Here is a 20837-nt window from a genome sequence, read left to right on the forward strand (position 1 = left end):
GGGATCTTCCCAACCCAGGGATCAAACCCACATCTGGCTGCATCTCCTGCATTGCAGGTGGATTTCTTTACCCTCTGGGCCACCTGGGAAGCCCTTAGTTCCCTATCCAGAGATCAAACCCATGTCCCCAGCACCAAGTGTTAACCACTGGACTACCAGTGAAGTCATTATATTGTTTTGATCAATTACATTTATATGATAACTGTAATAATAGAAAAATTAGTGCCTAGTGTTAAAGTCACAGAAAGTAAATAATGATCCAATTTACATATAAGTAAATAAATATGTGCAGAGAGTTATGATAAAATTATCCATATGTCATTTAAACATTAAAAATACACTGTTGTAAAATATTGTGGGGGAACATGGAATAGAAATTTGAGTTCAAGTAGAAAAAGGAATGATGTAAAATTGCACTGTTAAAACAGCTTGTTCAATTTTGTTTTTAATTTGCCTGTGCTGTGTCTTAGTTGTGGCACTCCGGATCTTAGATCTTTGTCGTGGCATGCAGGAGTTTTAGTTGCATCACGTGGGATCTAGTTCCTTGACAGGGATCAAACCAAGACCCCCTGCATTGGGAGCATGGAGTCTTGGCCACTGGACCACCTGGGAAGTCCCCACATATATATATAAAAACATATGTATATTTTAAAAAAATATAATATTTTTAAAATATATTTTAAAAAATATAATATTAAAAATATATAAATATATATATTTTTTAATAGACAGTTGTGGCTATCAAATTGCTAGGGTACTTAACTGGATACATACATTTAAGAATGATATAACCATTTCTTTTTAAGGTATGAATTTACAACATGTTGGAAATTACAACCTTTTAACTATGCAAACTTTTGATGAACAAGGTTAGCTGTCAACTGAAAAATATGCCAGGAAGTACATAGCTTTTCCATTAGAAAGTAACTAGCAGAAGAGACTGAGGCATGCTAAGTTGAGACAATTAATAGAAGCTCTTCTATAAATCTATCCTAACCTTCTGAAATTAAGAAATTAATCTCTGCTTGCCGAAGTTCTGAGAATCTCTCTGAAGGCATCCAACATGTGTGAATGTAGTAATTTGTGAATTTTAAAACAGGATTTTAACTTGTGTTTCTTGGATTGGGGCTAAAAGTTCATGGATGGTCCCTACTTCTGTTGAGTATGTGTCTCCGTGTAAAGTTTTCTGGGGCATGTAATTTCAGAGTTTCTCTTCAGATCCACAAAGAAGTCCTGACCCTCAAAGAGTTAAAAGCAACTTGCTCTAAGCCCCTTTAAAAAGCTCTAACAGGTTTTTTTTTTTTCCTTGGCTCCTATAAAACCAAATGCAGTAGTTTAAAGTTTGTAGAACCAAAGTTCCCAATTCCCTCCTCTAGACTGAGACATCAAGCCCAAGAAACTACAACCAATCTGATCCTTAATGGCCCACCTCAAATGCCTTCTCCTCCAGGAAGCCTTCTCAGATCCCTCACTCTTTTCCTTATAGCTCTCATCTCTCTTTCCCCTAAGACATCTTGTACCACGTCTGTCTCTCTCCTTGAGCAGTCATCATTTTCTTGCTCATGTTATTGTTAGAAATTAAGAGTCCAGGCTTCAGGCTCAGAAAGATCTGGGCTATAATCCTGGCTGTGTGGGGTGGGGCCTTTTACCTCTCTGTGTCCCAGTTTCCTCATTTGTAACCTGGGAGTCCTTATGGTTCTTATATCATGAGTGTTGAGAGTATAGTTCTTAGCACATACCCTACACAGAGATGTTACCTGTTGTTATGATCACAGAGGTCTCCCTCTGAGAATCTCGAGTTGGAAAGTTCCCTCCCCAACAGCTCTTCACACACAGTAAATAACAGGGAGTCATGTCACTATTTTCAGACCATCTGAGAGAGTGAGCCCTGGGGCCTTCTCTCACCCAGAATGGCACCAACCTTCCCTGGTCCTCTTTGCTCCATGCAAATCTCTCTTTAGCTCCAGATAATGACGGCCTGGGGTTTCCAGAGGCTGTATGGAATGTCCAGCCACTGCCTTGCATAACCACAGAAACTGGGAACACTGGGTTCAGAAGGACCCTCCCAGTCCGTTCTATCCAACAGCATCCCCATTGTGAGACAGGTGAACCAAGGCCGGAACAGTGAGTCGGCTTCCACAGGTATTTTAAAGACTTCTCAAAACAGCCCTCCCCTCTTTCAGTCCCTCTTTCTCCTTGCCTTCCTTTATTTTTTGTCATAACACTTCCCTTACCGGACATCATACATTGATCCTTTTTCTTGTTTGTCATCCACTTCAACACCAGACATAACCTTCACGAGAGCAGGGAAGTTGTCTTGTCCACAGAGAGATCCTGAGCCCCTGTGTGGATAAAATGATGAATGCCATTTGGCTGTTTCTCCGTAGGGGCTCAGGCATAGAAATTCACTCATTTGGTCATTTATCCAATAAACATCTTCTATGTGAAAGGCCTTTTGAAAAATCAAGAGATCCCATCCCTGCTCTTAAGCAGCTCCCTGATTAATGGACAGTAGCCACCAGGTGCTAAGAACCTATTGTATGCCAAGTTCAAGGCTGGCAACTTTATATGCACCTTCTTCACGTTAGCACAATGCTTCTAAGTGCAAAGCGCAATGCTTTACTTATGACTCCTTAAGAAAAAAAAGGGCTTGGGGGTTGTCTGAAGGATATAGGTGGGCTAAAGACTAAAACCGAAAGGAAGATATCAATAGCTGAGATGACTCCAAGAGCTGGCAGACTTATCTCCAGCTCTTGAAACCTGCCCAGTATTTATTTGAGGGTATCTCTTCTTCCTGGAGGTATGCCGCTGTCTCTTTTACAGACTTACTGGCTCTGTCTTCTGCGCTGCATTTGGGGGACAGCCAGTCTGATTGGCTTGGCCAGTAGCTTTCATTGTCTCCTTCAGGTCAGACCACTTCTTGGATTACTAACTGGCCTAGAGGGTGAACACCATCTAGCGTCTATCATATCCTAAGCAAAGGGTATGTTTAGTTAAAAGGGAGGGTGGAACATCATCCTCACTCTGACTCTGTAAAGTAATATTACTTCTATTTTACAGAAAACAGGCCTAGAGAGGAGAAATGACAACAAAGCTGTAGCAAAGCTGCCCTGGCTGACCTGCAAATCCAGCATTGAGAAATACATGGTATCGTGGATAGCCCCTGAGATTTGGTGGTTGTTTGTTATGCAGTAACAGCTAACTAATACAGGATTGAGGTCAGGTTTCTTTGATTCCGTCTCACTGTGTTGTCCCATTGAGTTTTCAGCACTCATTTCTGTTCTCCCCATAAAATCATCTTTGAAGTATCTTGTCCTCAAAGGAGCAGAGGGGAAGACGCTGGGAGAGAGATTGGTCCCTGAGAACTTCCTGCATAATCAATTTGTGCTTTCCTTGCAGTTTCCCACTCTGACGGCTGAAGAAAAGGACAAATATTAACAATTCCAACATTCACAGAAAGCTGTGTAGTTCTTCAATGAGATCTATGGGCTTCCCTGGTAGCTCAGCTGGTAAAGAATTCACCTACAATGCAGGAGACCCTGGTTGGGAATTTCTCCTGGAGAAGGGATAGGCTACCCATTCAGCATTCTTGGGCTTCCTTGGTGGCTCAGATGATAAAGAATCCACCTGCAATGCAGGAGACCTGCGCTCGATTCCTGGGTTGGAAAGATCCCCCAGAGGAGGGTCTGGCAACCCATTCCAGTATTCTTGCCTGGAGAATTCCACGGACAGAGGACCCTGGTGGGCTATAGTCCATGGGGTCGAAAAGAGTCAGACACGGCTGAGCAGGCAAGCACAGCACAGGACAGCACAATGCATCTATAGGCTTTCCCTGGTGGCTTGGACAGTAGAGAATCTGCCTGCGTTGCAGGAGACACGGGTTCAATCCCTGGGTGGGGAAGATCTACTGGAGAAGGAAATGGCAACACACTCTAGTATTCTTGCCTGAAAAACTCCATGGACAGAGGAGCCTGGTGGGCTACAGTCCATGGAGTCTCAAAGAGTTGCACACAACTGACAGCATCTGTACACCCCAAACAGTCCTAGAGGGTACCCATGGCTGGTGTTATTACAATCATTTAAAATAAGAACAAAAACTCAAAGAGATGATGAGTTGCCCAGGTTGCAGAGCTTCATCTAAACCCAGATCCTTTGGTTTCTAGCCCTGGGCTCTTTTCCATCACACCCTATTGCTTCTGAGTCCTTGGTAGAGAGCATCCTCTGGGCACTTAGATGTAGTCGGCACAGTGCCATGTGATTCACACCCCACAGCGCCGAGGGCTGGAGTGCAATGGAGCAGGGCACTTCCAAACTTTAGCCCATCACTTCCCTTCACCTATCATTCAGCTCAGCTTGTTCAGCTTTCCTTGTTCCCATGCAATCCTTTTCCCCAGCCTCTAGCCACATCTGGTCAAGGCAGAGATAGCACAATTATTTCCTAGATGCCACAGCAGTCAGAATCTGCTCTTTGCAAACAGCCAAAGCTGTTGGTGCGACAGAAGGTAACAGGGCAGTGAGGTAAAGAACCTCCGGTTGAAACCTGGCTTGGCCATTTGATTTATTACGTGGGCGATTTTTACATCCCATGTCTCAGGTCTGCTTTCTCCTTCAGTGAATGAGAACGAGCGTGTGATGACACGGGGTTGTAATAAATGTGCTGATGCATCCTTGTCCTGGCTGGCACCACTCATCTTTCAGGGCCACTCCTTCCATGCTACTTCCTCAAACAGACATTCCCCCCGAGGCCAAATTATGTTCCTGTCCAAATTCTTTAAGTGGCTTCCTTCATTGCACTCACTGCAGTTTATATTTATTCAATTATATCTTTTTAAAAATAATTTTATTTATGGCTGTGCTGGGTCTTGGTTGCTGTGTGGGCTTCTCTCTAGTTTCAGAGAGCAGGGGGCCTACTCTCTGATTGTTCAGTTCAGTTCAGACGCTCAGTCGTGTCCGACTCTCTGCGACCCCACGGACTGCAGCACGCCAGGCCTCCCTGTCCATCACCAACTCCCGGAGCCTACTCAGACTCATGTCCACCGAGTCGGTGATGCCAACTCTCTAGTTGTGCTGCGTGTGCTTCTTATTGCCGCAGCTTCTCTTGTTGCGGAGAATGGGCTCTAGAGCACTTGGACTTCAGTAGCTGTGGCTCCCAGGCTCTAGAACTCAATAGTTGTGGCACACAGGCTTGGTTTGCTCTGCGGCGGGCATGTGGGATCTTCCTTGATCAGGGATGGAACTCTGTTCTCCTGCACTGGCAGGCAGATTCTTTACCAACGAGCCACCAGGAAAGCCCTGTTCAATTATTTCTTGATTTTCCTGCTTCATTGTGTATCTCTCCTGCTAGAAGCTCCCTGAAGAAAGGGACTGTCTATTTTAACCACTTGGCCACCAGGGAAGACCCAGCTATGTCTGTTTTAAATACCTAGATACTGGGACTTCCTTGGTGGTCCAGTGGTCAAGAATTTGCACTTCCACAGCAGAAGGATGCAAGTTTAATCCCCGGTTGGGGAACTAAGATCCCACATGCCACAGCCAAAAAAAAAAACAAAACAAAAACCCAGAGGCTAGCACAGTGCCTGAAACATAGCAAGCACTCAATATTTGTGAATCTGCCCCCTGTCCCCCTTCTTCCCACCTACCTCCACCAAGCAAACCTGTTTGCCTCCTGGAGGGTTGTAAAGTGAAAATAAACTGTAAGCCGGCAATCCTTGGGTGAGGCTGATAGTGTCACCTCTGTCCTTCCCTTTGTCCACTCCAGTCCTGCTACACTGGTTTCTCTGCTCTCCTGTGAATATGCCAGTCTCATTCCTGCTTCACTGCTTTGCGCTTGAGTTCCCTCTATCTGGAATATTCTCCCCAGTTGGCTTCCTCCTTCGCTTCCATCAGATCTCTGCTTAAACGGCACCTCTTTGGAGCTGGCAGGAGCCTGGTGCGCACCACGCCAGTCGAGTTCAGCAACAGGTTCAAAGGAGTTCCTCTGTGACCAGAAGTACAGTGATCAAGACAACCTGCCAGAAAAACTTGCAGCCTTTAAAGAGAAGTACATGGAGCCTGACCTCAACAATGAGGGCGAGACTGACCATCTGATGTCTTTAAAGAGGATGGAAGCTTGGGGTCCCCAAGACCCACCTGGAAATGAAGACTATGATCTCAGAGGTGACAGGCAGGGTCGGCCACACCATCTCTTGCCGAGACTTTATGAACATGAGACTGTCATGATGTTTGAAGGAAAAGCCAATGAGAGAAGCCCCAAGCCCGCTGGCACCTCCAGAGAGAGACGTTTCCAGTCTGCCTTGAGGACCCGCCTGGACCTGCCTCCCCCTTCTTCCTCCCCTCCCCATCTCACTGCCATTCTTGACTCATTGTGATGTCTTATTCAATTTTCTTTTATTTTAAAAATAAATGCCACCTCTTCCAGGAGGGCTTTGCTGACGGCCATTTCTGAAGTGATTGTTCTCACCCTCCATCCTCGACTATCTGTCCCCTGACCCCCGTTTTTCTACAAAGTGCTTCTCACCGCTTGATGTTAAATTTTATATTGCTGGTTGATTTGCTTATTGTCTGTCTCCTCCATGAGAAAATAAATTCTGGGAGGTCACAGATCTCTCTTTTTTTAAACGAGTAATTTAATTATTTCTTTTCACCTGTGCTGGGACTTTGTTGCTGGGTGGGCTTTTTGCGGTGCTTGGGAGCTACTCTTCAATTGCAGTGCAAGGGCTTCTCACTGCGGTGGCTTCTTTTGTAGAGCACGGACTCTAGGGCACACGGGCTGCGGGAGTTGCAGCATGTGGGCTCAATGGCTGTGGCTCCCATGCTCTAGAGCACAGGCTCAGTAGCTGTGGTGCTGCTCGGGTTTAGTCTCTCCGCAGCACGTGGGATCTTCCCGGATCAGGGATCGAACCCGTGTCTCCTGCATTGGGAGGAGAATTCTTTACCACTGGGCCACCCAGAAGCCCCCAGATCTTCTCCTTACTCATTTTGATCATTTCTATCTGTATACTCAGAGGTTTTTTTTTTTTTTTTGCACATAGTAAATGCTGAATGAAATTTTAATGAATAAAAACATCTTTCCTCCCTAAAGCCCTGAATCCTTCAAGGTCAGAGCAAGGAGCAATTTCTAGGGAGGGGCAGGGAGCATAGTACAGGGTGGGGTCAGAAAACCTGAAGGGCTGGGGCGACTGTTTCAGAAAATTTCAATTCTCTGCAGGGTGTCTTTGACCTGGGTAATCAATCCCTGGAAAAGAGTTCTTTCAAAAAAAATTATTGATGGATTGATTTTTGGCTGTACTGGGTCTTCATTGTTGCACAGGCTTTTCTCTAGTTGTGGTGAGCGTGGGCTACTCTCTAGTTTCTCTGTACGCACTAGCTTCTCACTGTGGTAGCTTCTCCTGTTACGGCTCCAGGCCACAGTAATGGCAGCATATGGACTTAGTTGCTCTGTGGCGCGTGGGATCTTCCTGCACCAGGGATGGAAACCACGTCTCCCGCATCGGCAGGCTGATTCTTTAACAGTGAGCCACCAGGGAAAGCCCTGGAGAAGAGTTCTTGATTCAAGAGAAACAACACCTTCTCTGCTTGGAGGCCCAGCTGGAATGCTTGACATGGTCCATCCTTCACCGAGATGTGATCTGTACAAAGCACTGATCGCGGAGCACAAAACACAGAAAACCAGCTCCTTGACTGCCTCTGAAGTACAGAAGTGGGAGGCTGGAGAGGAAAGATGAGCACTCCAGAGGGTTCTTTACTCTGATCATTCCAACTGACAAGACCGACCACCTCCCAGCTGTGTATACAGTTGTGTCACTTCCTTCTCCGAGCCTTGGTTTCCTCATCTGTAAAATGGAGAAAATGTGTATACCTACCTCCCCATGGCTGTTGGGATAATGAGATCAAGTAAGTGAAAGCTCTATTGGTCCAGTAGTTAAGACTCATGGTCTTTAGTGGTAAAGACTACGCACTTCCAGTGCAGGGGGCCCAGGTTCGATCCCTGGTCAGGGAACTAAGATCCCACGTGCCGTGTGGTGCGGCCATAAATACATAAATAAAAATGAAAGCTCGGTGTAAACTGCAACATTCAGTGCACTTTCTATCGTACACTGGGAACAGGTGTGCGTGGAGTCAGGCTGGCTGGGTTGGGGTTCGTGCTCTACTGTCACTGGCAGTGTGGTCTTGGGTAAACAGGGTCCTTTTTCTCAGCCTCAGGCTCTTCGTCTGTTAAGCGGGACTATTCATTGTCTCTACAGTTCACAGGCCAGTTTTGGAAATCAAATAAAGATTAAATGAGATAATATAAGTGTCTGGCACACAGTAGGTGCTCAGCAAACATCCTTCCCCAGCAACAGAGGAACACACAGCCCTTAAAACCCTGGAGGTAACAAGGGGTTCTCAATCCAGAAGAAAAAACAAGCAGGTGGTGAACGAGCCCTCTCCGGTTTCTCTCCTAAGAGAGTGACTCACTGGCCAGAGTCCAGGTTGATCACCGAGGCAGAGGACAGACAGCCAAACACTAGCCTCCCACATGGAGTTTCCAAAATATGCAAGCGCAGAGTTGCAAAACCTGAGACACTTGTCTCCCTGAAGTGTTTTCCCGCAAATCTTCCCTGAAAAAGATCACGTGCTCGGGGGGCTGTAGGGCAACCTTGGGGAGGAAGAAGGGAGAAAGGGAGGGGCTTGGAGACCTCTGGGGTGGGATGGGATTAGAAAGAGAAGGTATCACATTTACTGAGCTCCTGTTGTATACCAGGCACTGGGGCTCCCTCAGGGCTCACTCTGTCTGTTATCTACTTAGATCTTTGCCATAAATCTGGGAGAACAGCTTTTACCACTCCCACATTCCAAGGGAAGAAATAATAACAATAATTAATACCGCTGATGTTTACATAACACTGACTACGTATCCGGCAGTGGGACACTGCCTGGCACACATCTGATTCTCAGGACAGCCCAGCACGTGAGCGCTATTCGGACTCCCATTTCACAGAGGAGGACGCTGAGACTCAGAGAGATAAAGTAACTTCCCCAAGGCCACCCAGCTAGACAGCAGGAGACCTAGTATTCAAAGACTACCAGAGTTCCAAGGTCCACAGACCTCTAGGAGGGCATTTCCCAAAGGATTGACAGAGGTGGAGCTGGAAAGTGGATCCCAGCAGGAGTTGTGCTTGGGTGCCCACAGTGGGAGCCCAGTGTGGGAGTGACATCAATGACCAAGTGACCAGAGGCTCTCTCTTCCTCTGGGCGCAGAGGACAGTTTGTTCCAGCATGGCTATTTGTCATTCTGCCTCTGACCTAAAAGTTTAACATTTCATTCATAAGTTTGGAAACTACAAACTTGGCACTGTGGGAAAGGTCCTTGGAGATGAGCTATTTTAGTCCATATTACAGACTCAGGGGAGGGAGGTGGGTACAAAACCTCCCCCACTGAGGCCCAAAGGGAGCCGTGGATAAGGCAAGGTCACAGCGTAATTTTCTACTAGCAGGAGAATTAGTTTGAGGTCAATGACAGATCATCTCATTGTGTAATGATCGAATGTGGGTGTACCTCTGAATCATCTGGGGAGCTCTTAGAAGTTTCTACACTCCTGGAGATTCAGACTTCAGTTGGCAACAAGGCTTGGGGATCTGACTGTATGTGTCCCTCAGGTGACTCAAATGGCACAGGGCCATTGGCTGTGTTTGGAAGTTGGAGTCCAATGCCCCACTTTGATTGGACAGTTTGTGATACTAAGACTCAACATGGGACTTGCCCAACGTCACGTGGCAAGTGAGTGGGGCCTTTGCACCGGCTTTGTGGTCTGAACCCAAAGCTCATTCTCCTTTTCCAAGCCACCTATAGTCAAATTCTCAAAATGGGCCAGGAAGCCTGGCCAAGAGTATGACTGTGGTTTTCCCCAGCACTTGGTTTCCTTCTCATACCCTAATTATGACTTGGAATGGTGCCCGTTTCCGGGGCCTTGGAGAGGGAGGGATTCAAGAGCTGAGATTCTACAGGGAAAAGAAAACTGCAAGAGGCTGTTCAGCAGGTCCACGGGGGTTTCCCAGTGGCGAGCTCCAGGATCCAGATGACTCAGACACCAACTTCATTTTCCATTTCAGGAGAAAGGGGAGGGAACGCCTTCCCTCCAAGGGAGGAGACAGAGTGGAGAAGGGCCAGTTGTCAGTTGAGGGGGCCAGACTCAGGAAGAGCCACACCATCCAGCACTCGGAAGAAAGAGGAAGCTGCCTACCAAAACCAAGTTGAATCTCTCAAGCATTTTTCTGGAAACTCTGCCTCAATCTCTTCTTAACCCCACACCCCCAGAACCACTTAAGCCTAGGGATTCACTTCTCCTTTTCCTCCTTCCCACCATCCCATCACATATTTCACTGTCTCTTTCCTTCCTCTCTTTTTATCTATTCATTTGTTTGATTTTATTTTTGTTTGCACTGGGTCTTTGGTGCTGTGCATGGGCTTTCTCTCCTTGCAGTGAGTGTGGGTTACTCTTTGTTGAGGCACGCAAGCTTCTTTTTATGGTGGCTTCTCTTGTGAAGGCTCTAGGGCTAGCGGGCTTCAGTCTTGCGGCTCACAGGCTCACTAGTCGTGGCCAGTATTTGTGGTTCACAGGCTTAGTTGCTCTGAGAGACGGGGAATCTTCCCTGACCAGGTATCAAACCCGGGTCCCCTGCATTGGCAGGCAGTTCTTATCCACTGTGCCAATAAAAAGGAAGTCCCTTTTCTTTCTCTTTTTTAAAAGTCTGGAATGGTATCTTGGTATTCAGAGTCTGATGTCCTGGATTTGAATCCCAGCTCAACCTCTTATGAGCTCTGACCTGAGTAGAGTCATGCCCCATCTTGGAACCTCAGTTTCCTCACCTTTAAAGTGGGGGATAATATTACCTTCTCTGATTATATTAGTATTGTTATTATTATTCTAGCCATTGTGGGATCTGAGTTCCCCAACTGGGATTGAACTCAGGCCCTTGGCAGTCAAAGTGCAGAGTCGTAACCATTGGACTGCCAGGGAATTCCCATATCTTCTCTAATTATGAGGATGAAACAAGATCACATAGATACTTAATAAACAGAAGATATTTTCTCAGAAGCACTAGATCATGTGAGTCATTAATAGACCAGAGAGATTTGTTGAGCTGAAACAAGGTGCTTAAAAGAACTGTTGAGCTGGTAAGCACCTCAGAAATCTTTGAGCCTTAATGACTTCCAAACCGGAGTCCAAGGGAACTGTTTACAATATTTCCAAATGATAAGGGAAGTCACACATCTACTTTTGATAGAATCTCAAGTTTCTTTACCTTTGTCTGGAATTGGATCAACTCAAGGTGATAACATGGTTATCACATGCTGTTCAGAAGTTCTGGTTGGCAAGTTATATGGGTCTTTGAAAAGTTTTTTTTTTAATGTGAAAATAATTAGCAGAGGGTAGATTAAATGATGGAAAACATTAATCTTGTCCAACTCCTCATTTCATAAACAGGGAAGCTGAGGTTTAAAGAAGGAAGTGACTTGCTAGTCACCCAGCTAGTATGGCAAGCTGTCAAAAACTTGAATTCTTTTCCTGGAACCAGTTACTTCCCTTCTTTCCATTCCAGAGGAGAACTTACGATCAAGAAAATCAAGGGGGTTTGGTTGGCTGAGGCAGGAGTAAAATGACTCATCAACTTGCTGTTGCCCTTTCTCTATTCTTGACTTATTCAGCAAATATTTACTGAATGTCCACACTGTTTGGACTCAGAAGAGGTTAGAGAGGAAAGAGTTATGGCGGCCAACAGCGTCAGGATCTGCTTCCAGGTATGACTTCAGAGCCTGGGCCTCCCCGCTACCCTCACCCATTATAAATATAAATGGATATACAGCTATAACTGAATATCTACATTATAAAAGACCCACTACCGTGTCTTCTAACATAGCTAAGTTGTGACTGAGGACAAGGACGGTCTCATTTTAACATGTACAAATCTTCCTGACACTCAGTAGGGCATAAAATCAGTGCTGCGGTATTGGAAGCACCTGAATTTTAAAACAGGCTTTTTGTTTGTTTGTTATTTTGGCCGTTTCATGTTGCATACGGGATCTTAGCTTCTGCACCAGTGATAGAACTCCTGCCCCCTGCACTGGAGGCCGGGAGTTTTAACCACTGGATGACCAGGGAAATCCCCACCTGAATTCTGTCACTAACCCTATATCTTTGAGACAGTGATGTTGCTTTCCTTCTCTGGCCCTTAGTTTTAATTATCTATAAACCAGAAACAGTGGCAAAATCAGGTGTGGACTTGCTGGCTGGTTCATTTCAAGCTATCCTAGCCTATAACTAGGAGAAAGATGTTGGGAGTTTAGGCTGAAAACAGAATGGACGTTATCATTTCGTTAACTCCCAAACATCTTTCCCTCGCCCTTTGCCACTCCTCAACCGTCTGCTCTCGCCGCCCCCCTTTTTTTTTTTCCTCAACATTCTCCTCTAGAGGGCAAGCAAGCTCTACGTTCTGTTGCCATACTTCCGTTCGCCTTCATTTTTTCTTGTGCGCATGTGCACATCTCATTTCCGGGCTGCCCTACTTTGTTTGGCACCACGCCTGCGCAATCTCAGCCCCGCCCCCTCCACCCCGGAAACGCTTCCTTCCTACGCAGCCGCTACACCCGCTGCAGCCGGTGGACCTTTGCCTCTCTAGGCCAGTAGGGCCTCTCCTCCATGGTCCTGACTGTCAGCACCGTTTCGGTAGCTAGTCGGTGCGGCTGGGCCGCGCTCTGACGCTTCGGATCCTCGAGACCGTAACCGGTGAGTGAACCCCACAGGAGCTCGAGGACGAGCGGGGCCCGAGCAAGCTGGAACGGGCAGGGTTTCCCCTCACGCTGGGAATGGGTCTGTCCGCCTCGTCCTCCCTCCCTCTCCAGGAATGGGCTCGCCGCCTCCATCCCAGTCCCTCCTCCCGGGCGGGGCGACGTTGTCATGGTGACGGCGGGCTGTCTGAGGGCAGGCGTGTGTCCTCGCAGGTGCAGGGGCGGCCCCGGGCCCATGGCGCGGCGGCGGCGCTGACCCGGGCCCGGGCGGCGGCCGGGCCCCAGGCGCCGGCATGGCGGGCCAGTTCCGCAGCTACGTGTGGGACCCGTTGCTGATCCTGTCTCAGATCGTCCTGATGCAGACCGTCTATTACGGCTCGCTGGGCCTGTGGCTGGCGCTGGTGGACGGGCTGGTGCACAGCAGCCCCTCGCTGGACCAGGTGTTCGACGCCGAGGTAGGATCCCGGGCTGGCGCGGGCGGCGTTTCGGCCTCACCTGGTGGTCTGACACTACCAGGCTCCAGACCTGGCTGGACCACCTGACACTGAGGAAGTGACTTCACTTCTTTAAGCCCAAGGATGTCGGGTGCCAAATTGCGGCGGGGGGAATGGGTAAAAGAGCGTTCTTGGAGGTATAGTGGGAACTGCCTAGACTTTGGAGTCAGGCCTCTGTTTAAGTTACACGTACTAGCTGTGTAACCTGGGGCAAGTGTTGTCCTCTCTCTGAACCATCATTTTTCCTGTCTGCAAAATCTTGAGACCGCTAGCACGGAGGCCGTGGACTGCAGTACACAGAGCCTGGCTTTGGATTCAGAATGCTTAGTGTCCAGCCCAGGCTGAAACATACCAGCTGTGGGACTTTGGGCAAGTTGCTTCATCTTTCTGAGCCTGTTTCCTCTTCCGGAATAAAATAATCGTCAGCAAATGTTATGAGACCCAGAGGGGCCTGGGAATAAGAAAGTGCTTTGTAAAAGTGTAACGGAGGGCAGAGAAGTGTTAGCTTCACAGAGGCAGATGTGGTATGTAATAATAATAACAGTTCTTGGAGCCAGGAGATTTGGGATGGAATCTTTTCTCCTGCTTATCTTCTGTGTAGCCATTGGGCAAGTTACTATCCCAAAAGAGATAATAGTAAGCAAGTTATTATCCAAAAAAGGTAACGACAACACTAAAAATAATATTATGAGGTTATTGTGAGGATACTATGGAGTAATGAATGTTAGTGTTGCATGCTGAAAGAGTGTAGGTGTTCAGTATTGATAGTACTGTAACAATAGTGATGGAAGCTGCATACCTACCAGGTGCCTAGTAGTATCCTCTTAGGAGGCTCTGTCCTCCTGAGAAGGACATGTGGAAATCTGAGGGTTTGTTGAAGAGCTATCTCATGCACACCACCTGAATTCTAGACCAGTAGTTGACAGACCTTTTTGTAAAGGGCAAGATTTTAGGTCACAGCTACTCAATTCTGCCATCATAGCACAAAAGCAGCCATGGACAATACTAAGTGAATAGGTGTGACTGTGTTTCAATAAAACTTTATTTACAAAAACAAGTGCCTGGCCCCTGGGGCCATAGTTTGCTGAATACCGTTCCAATTTTTATGCTGCTTACTTACTGTATCACTTTGGGCAAGTTACTTAACTTCTTTGGGTTTTTATTCCTTCTTTGTAAAATGAGGATAGTGATCCTTTCCTGGCTACTCTGAGGGGTCGGGTGAGATACAGTGTTGGATGTCTGTAAAAGCAGCTTAGAAATAGGCTAAGAAATAGGCCGCCATACAGATGAAGGGGCGTATTGGCTTCTTGTGGTCCCAGCAGGATGTTTGTTCCTTGGAGGGGGATCCTGGAGCCTAGGGGCTCTGCCAATTTTCTCCTCCAACGTATTTCCATTTGTGATTTCCCCCTCAGATCCTGGGCTTTTCCACCCCTCCAGGCCGGCTCTCCACGATGTCCTTCGTCCTCAATGCCCTCACCTGGTGAGTATCACCAGTTTTCCTGTCCAGCTTTTGGGGTCTTAGCGCTGGAACTAACTTTCTGATTTGGACCTGACACAGGCTGGCACTTGTTCCTGGGTAGAGGTGGACTAATGTGGGTGGCGGAGACCAGTTCTGGGACTGGCTCCGTCTTAGGATTTCTTCCACCACTGTTTTGACTTGGCTGGAAAGCTCTTATGTCACTCTGAGCATGCTGCCCGGGGACTGCTTCCCTCTCAGATCACTTCACTGATGTGGAATGAGGTGAGGGAAGGATTGGACTGGGAGTCAGGAGAACTGGATTCTATTCTTGGCCCATGTGCCATCAGCCAAGTTCCTTCCCTTCTCTCTGGGCGTCAGGTCCTCACTTGTACGCTGAGGACTTGGACTGAGAGGCAGTTTAAGTGAAGTGATTAAGAGCTTAGGCTCTAGAGGCTGACTCACTTGGCTTTGACTCTCAGCTCTACCACTAGTCTAGTGACTGTGGACAAGTTAATCTGTCTAAGCCCCAGTTTCTTCACCAGTAAAATGAGGCTAATAATATTACCCACCTCATAATGGTAAGGGTTTCACGAGTTCATTCACAGGAGGTACTTTGAACAGTGCCTTGCACGTTGCTATTCTTGACCTTTCACTGGAGGTTGAACATTGGTGGGGTGACTGTAACCTGGATTTGGCTCCCAGATAGGTTCTGTTTGACTTACCCAGTTGTCAACCCATGCAGGGGGTTTAAGATTTTTTTTTCCCACTTAATTGAAAATCAGGATATTTTATATTAAAAATCTAGATTTCAGGCGTCTCTTAAGAAAATGGGATGATCATCCGATTCCAGGCCAGCCTTCTAGCCTGGTGGTTTGTCTCGCTTTAGGCCCCACTTTAAATGGAACATGTCTGCTTCGTGGTGCCACAGTCCTCCCCAGTCTCTCGGAGCGCCTTGAGTGGCAGCTGCCCTGATCGTCATGCTCATACATTTTCCTCCTTACCCGCCTGACTTACTCTCAGCACTACCCGCCGGGCTCCTCTGGGCATCTGACATGTAACCCCTGCCTCCCACTTCTCTCGCTTGCTTCTGACCCCTGTGCTGTCATCCTGTGTCCCCACACTCCCCCAGATATGCTAATCGAAGGCCAGGACAACCCAGTGACAGCTCACTGCCGTCCTCTCCCCACAGTGCCCTGGGCTTGCTGTACTTCATCCGGCGAGGGAAGCAGTGTCTGGATTTCACGGTCACTGTCCATTTCTTTCACCTCCTGGGCTGCTGGCTCTACAGCTCCCGTTTCCCCTCGGCGCTGACCTGGTGGCTGGTCCAGGCCGTGTGCATTGCACTCATGGCTGTCATCGGGGAGTACCTATGCATGCGGTCGGAGCTCAAGGAGATCCCCCTCAACTCAGCCCCGAAGTCCAGTGTGTAGTGTTGGGTCCTTTGGATACCCTGCTGGGCACTTGACCACCCCTCCAACCCCTTGGGCTGCTCGGACCGCCAGATGAGGTCCAGCCCAGGCCTGAGAGGAACCCGGGAAATGTGAAGTCTTGGTTGGTGTCGGGGAGAGAGTGAGGTCCCCGTCAAGAAGGTGGGTAGCGGGGCAGGATCAGAGCTGCAAGAACCACCTCTGTCCGCGGAAGCCTTGGTGTCTGGGAGGTCGGCGTGGGCACCTCTTTCAGGGTCATAGCAGAATCGGAACCATGTCACTCTTGAGCCACCATACCTGTCACCAGCCTGTTATTTTAAAAAGGAAAAAAAAAAAAAAAATCAAAGATACCTGATCGGAGTGAACCACTCTTCTAGCCATCTGTCTTACCTCCTGGGACAGCAGTTACATACCGTTTCCACGTTGCCCTGACTGCGGCTGTTCAGTTGGAACAACCCTTGGTGTCTGGATCCAAAGCCACAGAAAGAGATCTAGGTGCCCAGTAAGTAGCAGGCTGCTGTCAGGCAGAGAATGGCAGGTGGAGGCATCAAGCAAAAAAAAGAAAACCCAAAAAACGCACAACCTGTGTTCTGCTGCACGCATGCGCACACACCCCCCGTGAACCCCGTGACTGTCTTCCGGTTCTCTCTACTGGGTCCCCACCCTGCTGCCAGCTTTCCACATAGCGGGCCAGAGGACCCAGAGAAGAATCCCAGCATTGCTGCCCATCTCGTGTTTGACCTGGAGTCACGACCTGTTCTCTAGGAATGACCAGGCACTCCAGCTCCCACAGGACCTCCGTTCTGGTGGTAGTTCCCTTTTCCTGCCTTATTTGGAATCCCACAGTGGGAGGGAACTGTGAGCGCCCCAGACCCAAGGAGCCCAGCCTTCCAGCTTGAGGTGTACTTGATTGTACCGAAGGAGATAGGAATTTGCTACCAAGGTTTTTCTTTGAGGTGGAGTGTCCTCTGTGGGGGGGCTTGCAGTTGCCCTTCCTGTGTACATAAATACAGTATTTTCCACGGTTCTGCCTGCGCTTTATTTTATAATGCCATGCTTGGGACTGGGAGGGGTCAGCACAGTCAGACATTCATTAGAGCCAGGGGCTATAAAGAATTATTAGGCCACCTTTTTTTTTTTTTTTCCCCTTTTTGAGCCCAGGTGTTCCTCCAGTTGGTTAAAACATGGAGTGCAGGGAACTCCTGTGTCCCACCCCGACCTGCAGCCTTCTCCGCTTTGCCTTGGGCAAACTACCATGACTCAGGATGCCTTTCCCACTTGCCAGTGATTTCTGACTGTGCCCAGTGAAACACACCGGTCTAGACCCACTTCCTCATAGAAACCACTGCTGCTCCCCTCGGGCCCTCCGCAGCCTCCCTGAGCGAGTTGACGGAGTTCCTCTTTCAGAGTTAGGGCTACGCAGATGGGAACTTGTGCCGTCTCCCCCGGAAGCCTTTCCAGCCTCCTGGCTCCCAGCCTCGCGGGATAGGTAGTGGAGGCTGACAGGATGAAAGCTGAAGAGTGAACGTGCCCGGGCAGAAGCTGGGAAAAGGCTCGGGTGAGGCGCCTCAGAAACAGGGCACCCTGGCCAAGCAGGGAGGGAGCGGGTTGTTAATGGGCCGCTAATCCTGGCTGCAGAGTCCAGGAGGTGAGACCGGGCTGAGATGGCTTCCCCTGTGTCAGTGGGTTTCCTCCAGACACCAGAGACACCACAGGCAGGTGACTCCCTTTATTTTGAGGAAAGCCTCAGAGCCCTCCCGTCACGTGGCCAGCTGTGGTGGTTGCTCCAGCTGTGGTGGCGCACCTCTTTGGGACTTTCCCACAAGGGCTCGTGACACCCTGCTGCATGTCTTCTCTGATGACGGGCCTCTGCCCCCAGAGTGTCAGTTGGATCTTTTTTGGAAACTGCCAAAAGTCAGGGGAGCCAACGTGTTTTTTTTTTTTTTTTTTTTAATAATATAATGACTAAGCTGCCACTTTACTGAGATGTTGGTGAATTCTAAAGTGACAAAGCAGTGTCTAGAGGCAAATTCCAGAGAGGAAGAAATAGCATCCACTGAGTACAAGAGATGTCCAACAGTAGACTAAGTGCTGTACGTCTCCTTGCTCACTTAATCTTCCCGACAGTCTTCACAAGCAGGAAGTATTGGGACTTTCCCTGGTGGTCCAGTGGTTAAGACTCCACAGTCTCAGTGCAGAGGGCACGGGTTTGATCCCTGGTTGGGGAACTAGGGTCCCATATGCTGCTTGGTGCAACCGAAAAAAAGAAGTAGGAAAACCATCTGTGTCTTACAGGTGAGGAAACTGTAAGGAACTTGCCCAAGGTTACATTAGGAGCTGGCAGGCCAGGATTTGGGTTTCAGTAATGAAATTAGTAAACTCATTTTGAAGACATTAATAGTCAAGAATGGTTACATTCTTATTGGTTAAACCATCTGTACTTTGTAATCGTACTTTCTCATCCTACTGTATTGTTGTAAATACTAAGGATGTAAAAAGCATTGTAAATATTACTTGTTTTCCAAGAAAAACTAATAGGCAGTACATTAAACATGGCCACAGATTTTCAAGTGAACATGAGGATGTCTGCAATGATTTTATTTCCAAAGGATAAAGAAGAATACCGAGATCAGAAAGTTACCTCCACCCCCGCACTGAGTTGGTGTAGCTCTTGACTTTGTAGGAGTGTGATGGCTAGACACCCTATTCTTCCCGTTCACTACTCAACTCCAGCTATTTGGAGAGAGAAGTGGGAACTAGGACATAGCTGGTACTCAGACTAATTTATGACCTGAAGGGAGGATGGTAAGGGAGAAAGGGATGTCTAACTCAGAGAATGCCTCTAACCCCTAGTTCTAGGCGGGCCTGTCCAAATCAGAGCCAAACGGGGGCCAGAATGGCACCGGGGGTGGGGGTGGTGGGAAGCTCCAGGTCCCCTTGAGTCTTATGGGAGGGACAATTAAAGCAGGTTAACTTCCCCTGGAAGGTGAGTCTTAACACTCTCTTCAGTGACTCCCCAGATCAGGGTAGCTTCCTCCTGGCATTCCCAGAGGGCAGTTAGCACTTAGACCAGGGACCACAGAGCCTTAGGGGCCAATTTTGGGCCCGAAAGAGAGCGGCCTTGTGGAGGGGGAATTAAACGCTGCTGCCTTGGAGGACTTCCCTGGTGGTTCAGTGGCTAAGACTCCATGCTGCAAAGGCAGGGGGCACAGGTTTGGTCCTCGGTGGAGGAACTAGATCCCACATGCTGTAACAGCCCTGGCTCAGCCAAATTAAAAGCACATATGTAGTTTTTTAAAAAAGCTGCTGTCTTGTTTGAGGTTTTCTGTAGGAAAGTAGCAAAGGGTGATGAAACAGTACTGAGACAAGGGGGTATAGAGAGCTGAGAGCTTTAATCCTCATCCTGCCTACCTGGCCAAGCCAGGGAGAATTCTAGGGGGCCCGATGTTAGAAGGCTCTAGAGAGCGGCCATGGGATGCCCGGTTAAGTCCTGGAGTCCCATTGCTAGCTGTGAGACCTTGGACAAGCTACTTAACCTTCCCTGGGTTGAACTTCCCTGGCTTTTTGTGAGGGTTCAGTGAGATGTCATATGTAAAGCACTGTGTCTGATATGTAAGAAGTGATTCATGAATCTAAGCAGTTAGGATTAAGACACCACAACCCCATCCCCATTTTACAGAGGAGACCCCTTTATTTGGAGCCTTGGCTGTAGACGGGGGACAGGCCTGTGCCCATAACGTAAGTACAGCAACAAAGTATTGAGCTCCTATGTGCCACGTGCTATAAAGTGACACGTTTCTAACTTAATCCAGTGACGTCGGCACCATTGTTTTCCCCATTATGCAGACAATGAAACTGAGGTTTAGGAATAAACAGCTTTCCTCAGCATCAAACAGCTGATAGGAAGCCAGGCCTGTCTGCCTCAGCAACCTCGTCTGCATTTCATATTCCAATTATGTTTAAATAGTTCATGGCCCACACTGGGAGAGGGGCAGCCTCCAGGATCCAGATGCTATTTTAGCAAAAGGTTGTGAACTTGAACATAAGGTTGGCTTTTTAAACAAGCAGCTGGTTCCCTAAAGGTGGGCAGTTAGCCAACTGCCCATAAGTGAGAAACAGGGCCAGTACTGGCCTTGGGGCTTTATTATGGAAGGAGGCATGGAAAAAAAGGCCAAACGTTCAACATCCCGCAAGCTAATTTCAGCTACATCAAGCCTGATTTGCTCAGAGCCCTCTGGAATGGCTCTTAGTATCCCTCTTTTTATAAACAGATGAAATAGGCTCTGAGAGATCATGTGACTTGTTAAAAATTCAAACACTTAACATTTTCCCCTAGTTAACTGTTGGTTGGCCATTTCTCCTATAGTCAGTTTCTTTATCTTGGAGATCATCTGCAGCATCCTGCCCAAATCAGGATCTAACTGAACCCTGAAGAGGAGTCTCAGGTTGAGGTCGTTAAACAAAGGGAGAGTGGTAGTGGAGAGACCCTGGTTCTGGGATCATGGGAGGCGGATTGCCTGAGCCTAAATACCAGCAGGTAGAAGGGATAAGGCTCCAAGGAGTGAACTGCTAGGAGTTATTCACATGCACGAGCCCTGCATCCTGCCTCCCCCTGTAGCACACTGGCCACGCTGGGTCCGAACCAGCCTAGGCACATAGGCTCCTGTCTGCTCACTCGATGGCCTCCC

The 20837-nt window shown here is 48.0% G+C and overlaps 1 protein-coding gene across 7 annotated transcripts in view; it reads left to right on the forward strand.

The window, feature by feature from the left end:
- Positions 1–12630: 12630 nt before the first annotated feature.
- The window catches only part of SYS1 (SYS1 golgi trafficking protein), a 32044-nt gene continuing 23837 nt past the window's right edge, over positions 12631–20837 (forward strand). For 6 of the 7 annotated variants that reach the window (XR_011570237.1, XR_011570238.1, XM_070801751.1 and 3 more), the window contains exons 1-3: positions 12631–12767; positions 12983–13224; positions 14676–14743. Coding sequence is in view for 5 of the 7 variants with exons in the window: in XM_070801751.1 (XP_070657852.1) it covers positions 13063–13224; positions 14676–14743 (230 nt within the window). In the remaining 2 variants the exon portion in view is untranslated. Of the gene's footprint in view, positions 12768–12982; positions 13225–14675; positions 14744–15911; positions 17177–20837 lie in introns of those variants that run through there. The other variant, XM_019972460.2, reaches the window with a different exon arrangement.

This window comes from Bos indicus, chromosome 13 (genome assembly GCF_029378745.1).
Source record: "Bos indicus isolate NIAB-ARS_2022 breed Sahiwal x Tharparkar chromosome 13, NIAB-ARS_B.indTharparkar_mat_pri_1.0, whole genome shotgun sequence".
In the NCBI taxonomy this organism is placed as follows: domain Eukaryota; kingdom Metazoa; phylum Chordata; class Mammalia; order Artiodactyla; family Bovidae; genus Bos; species Bos indicus.